The 12,218-nt window shown below is 42.3% G+C and overlaps 1 protein-coding gene across 6 annotated transcripts in view; it reads right to left on the bottom strand.

The window, feature by feature from the left end:
• OMA1 (OMA1 zinc metallopeptidase) overlaps positions 1 to 12,218 on the bottom strand; it is a 45,270-nt gene that overhangs the window by 19,386 nt on the left and 13,666 nt on the right. For all 6 annotated transcript variants that reach the window (XM_066626355.1, XM_066626351.1, XM_066626350.1 and 3 more), the window contains 5 exons: positions 11,838 to 12,011; positions 11,562 to 11,669; positions 10,479 to 10,607; positions 7,309 to 7,383; positions 4,492 to 4,641 (listed from right to left, as the gene is read on the bottom strand). In XM_066626355.1, the coding sequence (XP_066482452.1) occupies positions 4,492 to 4,641; positions 7,309 to 7,383; positions 10,479 to 10,607; positions 11,562 to 11,669; positions 11,838 to 12,011 (636 nt within the window). The remainder of the gene's footprint in view (positions 1 to 4,491; positions 4,642 to 7,308; positions 7,384 to 10,478; positions 10,608 to 11,561; positions 11,670 to 11,837; positions 12,012 to 12,218) is intronic.

Genomic DNA, 12,218 nt, shown 5'->3' with positions numbered 1-12,218 from the left:
TTGAAGAATGAAGTTGCTGATCTCTTGACTAAAATATGCAACTTTTCCCTCAAAACAGCCACAGTGCCAGAAGATTGGAGGATAGCAAATGTCACACCCATCTTTAAAAAGGGAAGGAGGGGGGACCCGGGAAACTATTGGCCAGTCAGCCTAACATCTATACCAGGTAAGATGGTGGAATGTCTCATCAAACATAGAATCTCAAAACACATAGACGAACAGGCCTTGCTGAGGGAGAATCAGCATGGCTTCTATAAGGGTAAGTCTTGCCTCATGAACCTTTTAGAATTCTTTGAAAAGGTCAACAGGCATGTGGATGCAGGAGAATCCGTGGGCATTATATATCTGGACTTTCAGAAGGCGTTCGACACGGTCACTCACCAAAGGCTACTGAAAAAACTCCACAGTCAGGGAATTAGAGGGCAGGTCCTCTCATGGATTGAGAACTGGTTGGGGGCCAGGAAACAGAGAGTAGGTGTCAATGGGCAATTTTCACAATGGAGAGAGGTGAAAAGCGGTGTGCCCCAAGGATGTGTCCGGGACCGGTGCTTTTCAGCCTCTTCATAAATGACCTGGAGACAGGGGTGAGCAGTGAGGTGGCTAAGTTTGCGGACGACACCAAACTTTTCCGAGTGGTGAAGACCAGACATGATTGTGAGGAGCTCCAGAAGGATCTCTCCAAACTGGCAGAATGGGCAGCAAAATGGTAGATGCATTTCAATGTAAATAAGTGTAAAGTCATGTACATTGGGGCTAAAAATCAAAACTTCACATATAGGCTGATGGATTCTGAGCTGTCTGTGACAGATCAGGAGAGAAATCTTGGGGTGGTGATGGACAGGTCGATGGAAGTGTCGACCCAATGCGCGGCGGCAATGAAGAAGGCCAATTCTATACTTGGGATCATTAGAAAAGGTATTGAGAACAAAACGGCTAATCTTACAATGCCGTACAAATAGATGGTAAGGCCACACCTGGAGTATTGCGTCCAGTTCTGGTCGCCTCATCTCAAAAAAGACATAGTGGAAATGGAAAAGGTGCAAAAGAGAGCAACTAAGATGGTTACTGGGCTGGGGCACCTTCCTTATGGGGAAAGGCTACAGCATTTGGGCCTCTTCAGCCTAGAAAAGAGATACTTGAGGGGGGACATGATTGAGACATACAAAATTATGTAAGGGAAGGATAAAGTGGATAGAGAGATGCTCTTTAGATCTCACATAACACCAGAATAGGGGGCATCCACTAAAATTGAGTGTCGGGAGAGTTAGGACAGACAAAAAAAAATATTTCTTTATTCAGCGTGTGGTTGGTCTGTGAAACTAATTGCCACAGCATGTGGTGACGGCCTCTTGCCTGGACGCCTTTAAAAGGGGATTGGACTAGTTTCTGGAGGAAAAATTCATTACGGGTTACAAGCCATGATGTATATGCGCAACCTCCTGATTTTAGAAATGGGCTATGTCAGAATGCCAGATGCAAGGGAGGGCACCAGGATGAGGTCTCTTGTTATCTGGTGTGCTCCCTGGGGCATTTGGTGGGCCACTGTGAAATACAGGAAGCTGAACTAGATGGGCCTATGTCCTGATCCAGTGGGGCTTTTCTTATGTTAAGAAAGCACAAGAGACTTTAATTCTGAGACAGAACAATACACAAACAACTCCTCCTCTTAAATCCAAGGACAAGTTTAGCAGTTGAATACTATGAACTTTTCAGACACCATGGCTATGAGAATGAGCCACTAAGAAGATTCTTCATGTCACACATGTTGTGATCCACTTACTATTCCTGTCACAGGACATTTGATTGAAGAGAAGACTAGAAAGTAAACAATATAAATTCTCTTCGCGCCCTCCAACAGCATGCCTGTACCAGCCAATTTGTGTATAATTTGTCTCATTATATTTCACCATTATCTTATACAGTCTGCATCTAATATGTGTATTTGCAACATGCACTCTATTTTTAGGTTTGGCTGCTTTCTTTCCCTCACAAACAAAACACATACATACAGAAAACTAGGGCCTTGCAAAATGGCATATATATAGCTCTGCATAAATTGATTCCAATCTTCATCCCTAAATCATAACCTATGTATGATAGAAAGGAGCCCACAAATAGGAGACAGCATGCGAGACCCACAAAACTCATGTTGTGTGGGGATGAGGAGCAAATTATTTAAAATCTAAACACATTTGTGATGGTGTGCCAGAAAAGTGAACCAACATGGACACACCACAAGAGGACCCCCCCCCCTCAAAAAAAATAGAAAAAGCAATGAGAAAATCAGAGGGGGTCTCTCCAATGTTGCTACAAAGACACCCATTACTGGGGTTCAGCTGTGCCTTCCTATTTAAAGGATTTCTATATCGCTTTTCCAGTGCTCAAAGCAGTGTACAACAATCAAAATACAATTCATAAAAATATTTCAGTAAAACTAATCAACACAATACAGCTGTAGTTAAATGATGTAAAAACAGCAGTCCCACATTTGTACTAGTGCCAAAAAGGCAGAAAGTTGAATGGACTCAAGTCCTATGAAACATTCATTTGATAGAAAACTAAACTTAGGAGAGCGGTTTGCTCAGAACCACATCTGAGCAGGGATTTGACTCCTGCTCTCCTTGCTCCAGGCCAGGGACATCCAAACTTTTTGGCAGGAGCGCCACATCATCTCTCTGACACCATGCCAGGGGCCGGAAAAAAAAGAATTTACATTTCAAATTTGGCTGTTAAACGACTTTTTTCCTTTAATTTAAAGGGCCCTTCTCACTGCATTGAGATAAAATCACAGGTGAAAAATCCATGGATAATTAGATCATACAGGTAGTGGCAATACAGGAATTGCCACAAAAGATACAAATGTTTTTTCCCACAGGACAAATGAAGGCTTGAAGCCCAAACAAATGAGACTGATCATTTTCCTTCAATTTTGAAGGAATTCAAAATTTTGTTCCCTATGCTCTATGTCAGCATTTCTCAATGTTTCTCCCCTACTGAACCACTTTGCATGGTCCACTTCTTGGAAGTACAGTAGAACCTCTGTAATTATTGAGTGTTCCAGAATGGAACCCCCAGTGGATACCAAAAGCCATGCATACCAGGGCCCACCTTTAAATGCCTTGTAACAAGGTAGATGCTATACTGCATTCAGCCACTAGATGGGGTGATTAATGGAATCTATTGGAATGAGATTATTCCATTATTCACTCCATCTAGTGACTGAATGTGGTATAGCATCTATACCAATGCATTCTGGGGTGACTAGCCCCTGGGGGCTGGGGATAAGAATAGGCCCTCAGTTTGGCTGTACTTGTCGTAAGAGGCGACTAAACAGCCACCAGGTAGATGGGACTCATCAGCCTGGGAAGGCAGCTCATCTGAGAGAAGGAAAACGCTGATCCCAAACCTCCACTGCCTTGTGGCTACATTCAGTTATGGAAAAGGCTTCAGGAGTCAACCTCGAGGCAAAATCCGGAGCCGGAGTCCCTAAGGCAGTTCATGGCTGAGCACAGTCACGTTCTGGCAACTCCTGCGACGCTGCTGGAACCAACCGTATGGGCCTCTGCCTTTCCATTGGACCATTTCAGCGACGTGGAGAGGGGGGATTTGCTGCATGGGTAACAGCCTATCCTCCATACCTACTTTACCCAGGCTTCATGCACTGGAGAGGACACTCTGTTCCAGAACCACCATTCAGAGCATGACACCATAGTCTTCCAAGACTGAAGGATGCCAACAAATTATTCTGGGGTGACTACAGATGAGCAAGAACCTAGGAAGTAAGTCTTTAAAGCTATCTTTAACCCCAAGAAGCTTGAAACCAGTATGGTTTAAAAGCTCAAAAGGTAGGAAATGAGATTTTGGAGCTTTCTGTTTTTCTTACAAGGCATTTAAAGGTGGACCCTGGTATTAGTGGCAAGTCAAATCAGTGGATACCAAGGATACCCACCTGTACTACCAGAGGTAACTGGTGTCATTCCCAGTTACTTCTGAATTGGGAGGCCAGATGCAAAGGGACAAACTTCAGTAAGTAAACTTCAGGGCAGACAGGAGGGCTTTTTCAAGTGCGTGAAAAGCACATGCTAGAGCTCTGCCTACTGGCAAATGGAGCCTCCTACTCCTGCCTGTTGCACTGCATTGCTGGTCTTGCTGTCAGGTAGTGGGAGTCTGGGGGTCCTGTGCATACCACTAGACACCATCTCAAGTACCACCAGTGGTAAGAGTACCCCTGGTTGAGAAACACAGCTCTATGTGGATATCTTTGTAGGTTACCAAGCAATCCAAGTATGCTGCTAAGATACAATCATATGAACTTTGTAATGAAGGAGAAAAGTAAAGGGAATAAATCCACACAGATCACCCTGAATTTCTTGATTAAAGATGGGTGGGATGCAAATATGACAACACTGCAGGGATACTCGGATTAAACAAGCAACAACAAAAAAAAACCCAGACAACCAACTGCCAAGACAGCCTCAAGATTTAGCCTACCTCTGGTATAAGTCTATCCAAATGCTCAGCTCGATTCTCATGAGAAGGGTGTGTGGAGAGCCACTCTGGTATTTTGGGATGCCCTAGAACAGTCTCAATCAGTTCCATTTTCTTCCAGACTACAGAACTTGCTCGTACATCCATACAAGCCTAGAAGCAGAGAGGAGGAGACATGTACCATGTGGAAATGAGGAAGTAGTTCTTAGAAATACACACAAGCTTAGAATTCTTATAAGCACATGAAGCAGAACTATCACATCCATTTACAGTACATTGGGTTCCAGATACCTTTGCTAGCATTTCAAATGTGCTGAAACTCATGCAAGTTGTAATTTTTTAGCTGGCCAATTTAGTCTTTCATTCAGAAGTGCTGAATGAAAAAGCACTACATCTGAAAGAAGACTACCTAGAAGCCTAATATACAACACAGTGAGCTTTTCTGGACAGCACAACTCCAACATGGAACATTTGCAAATAAATAACATACCATGTGAAAACAGAGAGGGTAGCAAGTGGGACACCAGAAAAACAAATGTTTGGGGAGGGAGAACAGAGCAAAGTAGATTCTGGGGAGACATTTAGTCTTACATTTTAAATTAAACATCTCTAAAGATCACATTAGCACTCTCATTCTTTATAACACAGATGTCAAGATTTATTGCCAAGTAAATGTGCTTTGGAATGCAGCTTTAACTAAAATTCAATTTATGATTTATTAAATACTATTTATTATGTATATACAGGAGGAGTCTCAGTTTGTTCCCTGCCCTCCCTCTCCCCCCCCCCACTAATACCGAAACCCACAAATAATGAAATCCGTGGGTTCTGACCCACAGGGACTCCTTCCGGTCACATTCGGAGACTTTCCAAGGCCTGCAAATTATCTGTTGCACATAATTACTGGGCCAATCGATATTTATTTTTCACGTTTTTATACTGCCCTTCCTCCAAAGAGCTCAGGGTGGTATACACAGCTGCTCCCCTCCTTTTGTCCTCACAACAACCCTGTGAGGTAGGTGAGGCTGAGAGAAAGTGACTGGCCCAAAGTCACCCAGGAAGCTTCCTGGCTGAGGGTGGATTCGAACCTGGATATTCCAGGTCTAAGTCCACCTCCCAAACCACTACACTACCCTGGCTCTCAAGTTGCAAAAGGCTGCATCATAATTTACCATAGGCTTCAACACAGAGCAAAGGAGAACTGTCTTGCTTCCAACCAAGCAACATTAGGAAATGAATCCTTTTCAAATCCATATTGAAACTGTTTTTCTTTGAAATAAAGCCACATGAGACAGTAACTCAAGTCAGAAGCAAACTATCCGGAGTCTGCAAATGCAAACAACTCTTGAAATGAACAGGTGGCATTTGTGCACATATGCAAATGGGAGAGGAGGAGAAACCAATTATGCTAATGAAAGCAAAACCATCTGGGTTAAGATCTTGACCTTTACAGGCTAAGAAGGAGCTGCAATAGCAACTGCAATGTGGAAGAGATGGAAACTGACTTATCAAGTGCTCTAGACAAATAAATAGGGCACCCAGAGATGAAGGAAGGATGAATCGTAATATAAAAATCATTTGGCTTAAACCCCACAACACTTCTCTGAACTGATGCATAATTTGGCCATTAATAAAAAAGTCTCCTTTACAAGTACTTGTAGTTGCACAGGCCTCATTCATATAGGTAATCTGTGGTTAAAAGGGGCTTGGTAATACAAGCAGATAAAAGACACTTGTCATAAGGATACAGTAATTTTCACCATGTCACTGCAAAGCCCTGTAAAGGGGAAAAAACAGGTTTGTGATCATGTGGTGGGAAAAAAAATAGATTACTGTAACCATGCGTCTTGACTTGTAGTGTAACCTCCACAGGCTTCAACTTTCAAATGGCATCTGTACCATATGTACTAACAGACTATACAAGCAAGGCAAGTGATATTTTACAGAGGGCCAAATGGCATGCTTTTAAAAATGTTGCCTGCTTAATACGTATATCATTACAGACGCAACAACACCAATGGCTACAGCAGGGGTCTCCAAACCCCAGCCCAGGGGCCAGATGCAGCCCGCGACAGGCCTCTATCTGACCCGCTGCCAGCCTCTGATCCCCTGAGAGCCTCTGGCCCTGTTGACCAAACACAACCGGAGTTGTGCTTGTGGGGTGGGGGAATGGGGTCCATTTAAGTTGGACCATATTGGTGCTCAGAGAAATCCTGGACATTCGAGCCCATTCATTTATTCATTCATCTAAGTTCTATCTCTAATGTATTTATTTAAATTTTATATTTAATTTTTTTTCCGGCCCTCACCACTGTGCCAGATATTTGATGTGACCCTTCAGTCGAAAAGTTTAGAGACCCCTGGGCTACATGATGGGGTCTACATGATGGGGGCTACATGAGACCCCTGGGCTACATGACTGCTTCCCTGTCCTCCTCTTTCAAGAAAATATTTCCTCAAAATTTTTTTTAACTCAGAAGCATCACATTCTCCAATAAATAACAAAGGCTTCAAAACAATTTGAAGAATGCTGACCCTAACAAACAAAGTTAGTTATTAAAAAGGAGTGCTGTTCATATATTTCTAGATTACCTATCAAGGTTTGTGATTCAGCTAGTCTCTCTAGTAGCCCAAGCGGTTTGTTTTCTAAAAGCTCCGATAAGCAAGCACAATTTCCTTATTAACACTAGGTGGCAGCAGTGGTATAGTTATCAACCTCTTGCACATAACTAGTATTTAATCAAAAAATGAAACAATACTGAAATTCCAAATTGAAGGATACCACAACAACTATATACAACTGGAAAAGGCTAACTTTACCTTAGCAGTTAACTGAAGTCCAACTTTGTCAGCTTCGGCTTCCAATGCCCTGCTGTATGGCCTATCAAACAGCAACTAAAAAAGGAAAAAAGAAAACTTTGTTCTGGTCAGTTTCTGAAATCAAAGGAATAGCTTCCATTTACCTCTAGCCAACATGCAAAGGCTAAGAGCAAAGTTAACTATTTGCCTGTAGCTCTTAGGAGAAAGTCATTTCTCTAGTAAAATTAAAGAATCAGCAGTTGCTATAATGGCACGGTTACATAGCTAAACATTGCTGCAATCCCTCTGCCACCACAAGCACTTAGGTGGTTCTGTCCCCCTTAGGAAAACTTTGGGAACCACTGATTTAAACATACATGGTACAATGGAAGGCCCTTTCTAAAATGCCATTTTCTTTGACTGATCAAGCTTATCAGTAAATTAGCTTGTGAATGAAGGGTTGAATCCCGCTCTTTTGTTCTCACATCCCATCCCTACCACTTCCATTCCAACCTTCCACTGACTTTTCCTCCATTCTCAGTGGGCTGGGAGAAGCAGAGCTAAGGAGCCAAATTGGACAACCATCTAATTTGTGTTTAGCATTTTGGGCTGGTGGATGAAAGTGGGGGGGGGGGGTGCAATCAGGAATAGCAATTTTAAAAAAAATATTTTGTGCCAGTTTTTTTTCATGTTGATAACTGAAGCACATGAAAGATATTTTTCCCTGCCAAAAGTCTATTTGCAAGAGCATCAAGCTTTTCTTCTTGGGTGGCAATAGCCAACACTGCCTAATTCATTTCCCCACCTCACCCAATGACTATGGGGGACCAGAGCTTACAAGCACATTTTTAAAGGCATCTCAAATGTGTGCTTCCCTGACTTCCAGCTGACACCATTAGTCTTCATTACCAATGCAAGAAAACTAGTAGGTTAACTAAAACACCAGTCTCAGAATGGAGTCACCATACCAAATACTGTGGGAACCAGCGAGTCATAACAGAAGTTTCCAACCTTGCAAGAGGGGCTGACAAAGGATGGTTGCTAGAACAAGAATTATGTTCCGCCAATGATGGACTACATAAACGACAACAGCCCCATAAGATTAGAATCAAGGTTTGCATAGGTTTGTAGCCTAGGAGCAACAGGCTATACCAGATTGTCCCACAAGGCGGCGCTGTGCACTAAGAATGTTCACAAAATGACAAAACTACCTAAAGACCTGCTCCTCAGAACATAAGTGGCACATACCTGTACACATGACATGGAGGAAGCAGCAACTTACCCAGCCCAGGCACTTGTAGAAGCCAGGAAACAATAAAAACAGCTAGCTGATTTCTGCAACCCTCAAAGTGATCCTGGCTGCTCCATTTCAAAGAGAAAAAAGTACTTCCATGGACATTTTTCACTTTAGAACACGGAGAGAACAAAACTGCCAAGTGTGGCAAGGAGTAGAGACCTGGGCTTGGCAACTTGTGTACTACAAGGAAGAATGGTGCTGAAGTCTCATCGATTACCCTGATCGTTTTTCCCAGCTCAGCCGCCTTTTCCAACATCTTGGATTTTATTCCAGACTGGCATGAAGTTCAAATGTAACAAGCAACTCTGCAGCAAGGACAGGGTCATTTATCTTCTTTTCTGTTTCTGGTTAATGAGCCTTAGAGCTTGGAGTCAGAAGAAGCCAAGTGGAAGGATCTTAAGGCATTCAAAGTTCTGAGACTAACCCATTCATTTTCTGAGATCTTTATGGTTTCCCCCAAACAACTAAAATACTATAATACTGGCTAAATAAAAATATGCATACGCCCAGTCACCCATGCCACACTGCATTTCATACCATCTTCTAGGTGATCAGTCTAGCTTTCAAAAACCCAGAGGCAAAAAAGGAGATGGAAGTTCAGCTGCAAATGTAACCTTTTTTTCAGATGCAAGGAGTAAATATTGCAAGTGATGAATGCTATGGTAGAATTTAAATTATTGATTCTAGACAAGTAGGTTCCACTCAGTAGTCTCGCAGGGTCCAGTAGAATGAGTTTCTAAGAAAAATGTTTCTGGCTCAGAGCAGAGGCCCAGAGAAAGAACAGAAAACTGTACTCTCAGAGTGTTCAAGACTGAGGTCTAGAAGATGACAGTACACCAAGTCCCCTACGTATTTATTGGTCAGGTGCTGGAGGTCTGTGGAAGGGATTTCACTCCTGAATTGGCCTTTTCAGCCACACTAGACGCTGTTCCAGAACCACCTTTCAGAGCACAATACCATAGTCTTTTGAGACTGAAGGTTGCCAACAACTATGGGCCCCCACTTACATATTTCCTGCATATAAGCACTCAACTTTTTCAAGAACTGAGTGTTAAAAATTCCCTGAACTTATGTCCCACATGCTCTTCTTTCTCTCTGAGGTTTGAAAAGGGCAGTCTGGATTTTACAGAAGCTCTTTTCAACTCCACATTCTTAAAGGGACAGTGCAGGATACAGTATTTACATTATGTCATTGTACTGCCTGTGTGATCTTCTTTCTCTTCCCCACCTTCCACTGGGCTCTCTTCAAAGGACATCACTAGTACAGTTCCATGTTGTAAACTTTGGTATTTGTTGTGTTTTGGCATTGTGGGCTGTTATTAATTGGAGTAACAGGGAGAGGGTCCTTCAGTACAATTCTGTGCACATCTCCTCAGAAGTAAGCCCCACTGAGTTCTATAGAACTTACTCCCAGGTAAGTAGGTATAGGATTTCAGTATTTGCATCATGCCCTCCCTGGATATTTGGTTTTCCTGCACAAACACTATCTTAGCAGTAAATCCCTGGTACCCCTATTTATAGCCTCTTATTTCTTAGGTGGAAAAATTCCTCTTTATAAATCTTATCACTTTAAGTCAAAGTTTCCACTCCCTAATTCTGTCTTATAAAGAGAGTCCCTCTTTGTACATAACATGACACCTCTCTACCATTCTCTGCCACAACTTCTTTCCACTGTTTTAAGCAAACAAGTCAAAATATGATCATCTAGCCATACACATGTATGCCAAAAAGCATATGCAGACTCACAGTGAACTGGATCAGACCCAGCATTCATCCCGTCTAGCTTCCCATTTCAACAGTGGTTGACACGCCCTTTGACACAGAAACCCCAAACTGATACCAGACCTAGGCCAAACTGGAGGGCAAGGCACTGAGCAGAGCCTAATTATCCTACCTCTTGAAACTTGGAATGGATCCACTGGCCTAGAATTGCTAGACTGTCTCGAGGACAGACTGCCCAAATCATTGTGAGAAGAATAAGCGACAGGAAATCCACGAAATGAACCAGGCTTGCCTTCTCTGCCTAAAAAGAAAGAAAATGAAGTTGTTTTCTTTGTGACTTAATCTCAGTCACGTATAGAGTTTTCCATAATCCTAACAACAGTTTAAAAAACAGGTTGAGCCCACGTAACTGCAGATTTTCTATCACAGAAATGGTTCAACCTCAACCCTTCGAAGGGAACTGGAGCTGCGCTCTGGTCAAGTCCACAGATCTTTCTGAAGCCCACAGGGGCAGTGTGTTTCTGCCTGCTGCCTTTGCAAGCTTAAGAATGCCTCCTACAGGTGAAAAAAGTATAACTTCCAGTTTTTGGAGGAAAACCAAAAGTGACATTTTTATGCCTTTAAAGGCATTAGCTCCTTTAAAAGGCATAAAAACGTCACTTGTGGTTTTCCTCCAAAAACTAGAAGTTATACTTTTTTCACCTGTATGAGGCATTCTGAGGCCCACAGGCGGATGAACACAGTCTCTGTGGAATTCAGAAAGCCCACCAGAGTCCCTTTTGGAGGGCATAAGGAGCCAAAAACCACGTTTGCTTATCTGTGGGTTTTTGTGTCCATGGGGGGTTCGAGAACAAATCCCCCATGGATACCAAGGCTCCACTCATACATGGAAATATTAGATGCAATATTTAATTGCTCTGCAGTATCAGTCTGAGATTAGGTAACTTTATACACCATTTTAGGGCAATTCTGCCTTGATTTCAAGCACATCAAGAACTCCAGGCTCATGCCCTGTTCAGCTGTACTCTATGCACCTAGCATGTGTTCATGGCTGTTCAGTAAATTGACAATCACACACATACAATATTATCTGCATAGATACCAGGTCCAAGGTTATTGACTGTGAGTTTTGTTACATCATTTTGATAGGATAGCTTCCCATGTTACTGATTGCAAGCAACCATAAACAAAATTTATAAAAGAATTTTTAAAAGTCAGTGCTTTAAAATGAGAAAAAGAGAGAATGAATACTTACAGCATGTCCCAGAATAGCATGAGCCATTTCATGTCCCAAAATAAAAGAAAGTTGATGGATATCTGACACAGCAGTCAGCAAACCAGTGAAAACAAATATCTGTCCATTCTGTAGGCAAAAAGAAAATGCACTGTAAAACAAGCTACTTCAATAGCTTCTTCCCAAGCTTATTTATTGTTGAACACATTTGCATCCTGCCTTTTGTGCCACGGGCATCTCCAAGGCAACGAAGAAGAAGAATAGAAACATAGCTTGTCTTCCCCCATTTTTACCTACTGGAAGTGCAAAAGCATTCATGCCAGGCTCCTCCACTACATGGACTGTCCAGCTGACCTCTGAGATCTGGGGGATATCCTTGTTGCTTTCAGCCAAGTGGAGAACAATGTGCTTCGTCGCTTTATAACGAGGGTCTGTTTCGGGTAACATTTTATCTTTAAAGTCCTCTACCCACTGAAGCGAGAGAGAGAGAGAGAGAGAGAGAGAGAGAGAGAAGAACATACAATCATAATTGTATGGACATAATCATGCCATACAAATGGTAGTTCAAAATTACAATATACACCGATACACATGAAGGATTTAGTATCACCAATATAAGAGTCAATTTTAAAAATGCTAAATGTTATTTTGCTTCAGACAAGTGATATTTGGTGGAAC

The sequence above is a fragment of the Tiliqua scincoides genome, chromosome 4 (assembly GCF_035046505.1).
Source record: "Tiliqua scincoides isolate rTilSci1 chromosome 4, rTilSci1.hap2, whole genome shotgun sequence".
Classification (NCBI taxonomy): Eukaryota; Metazoa; Chordata; class Lepidosauria; order Squamata; family Scincidae; genus Tiliqua; species Tiliqua scincoides.
This window is presented reverse-complemented; position numbering and strand designations above follow the sequence as displayed.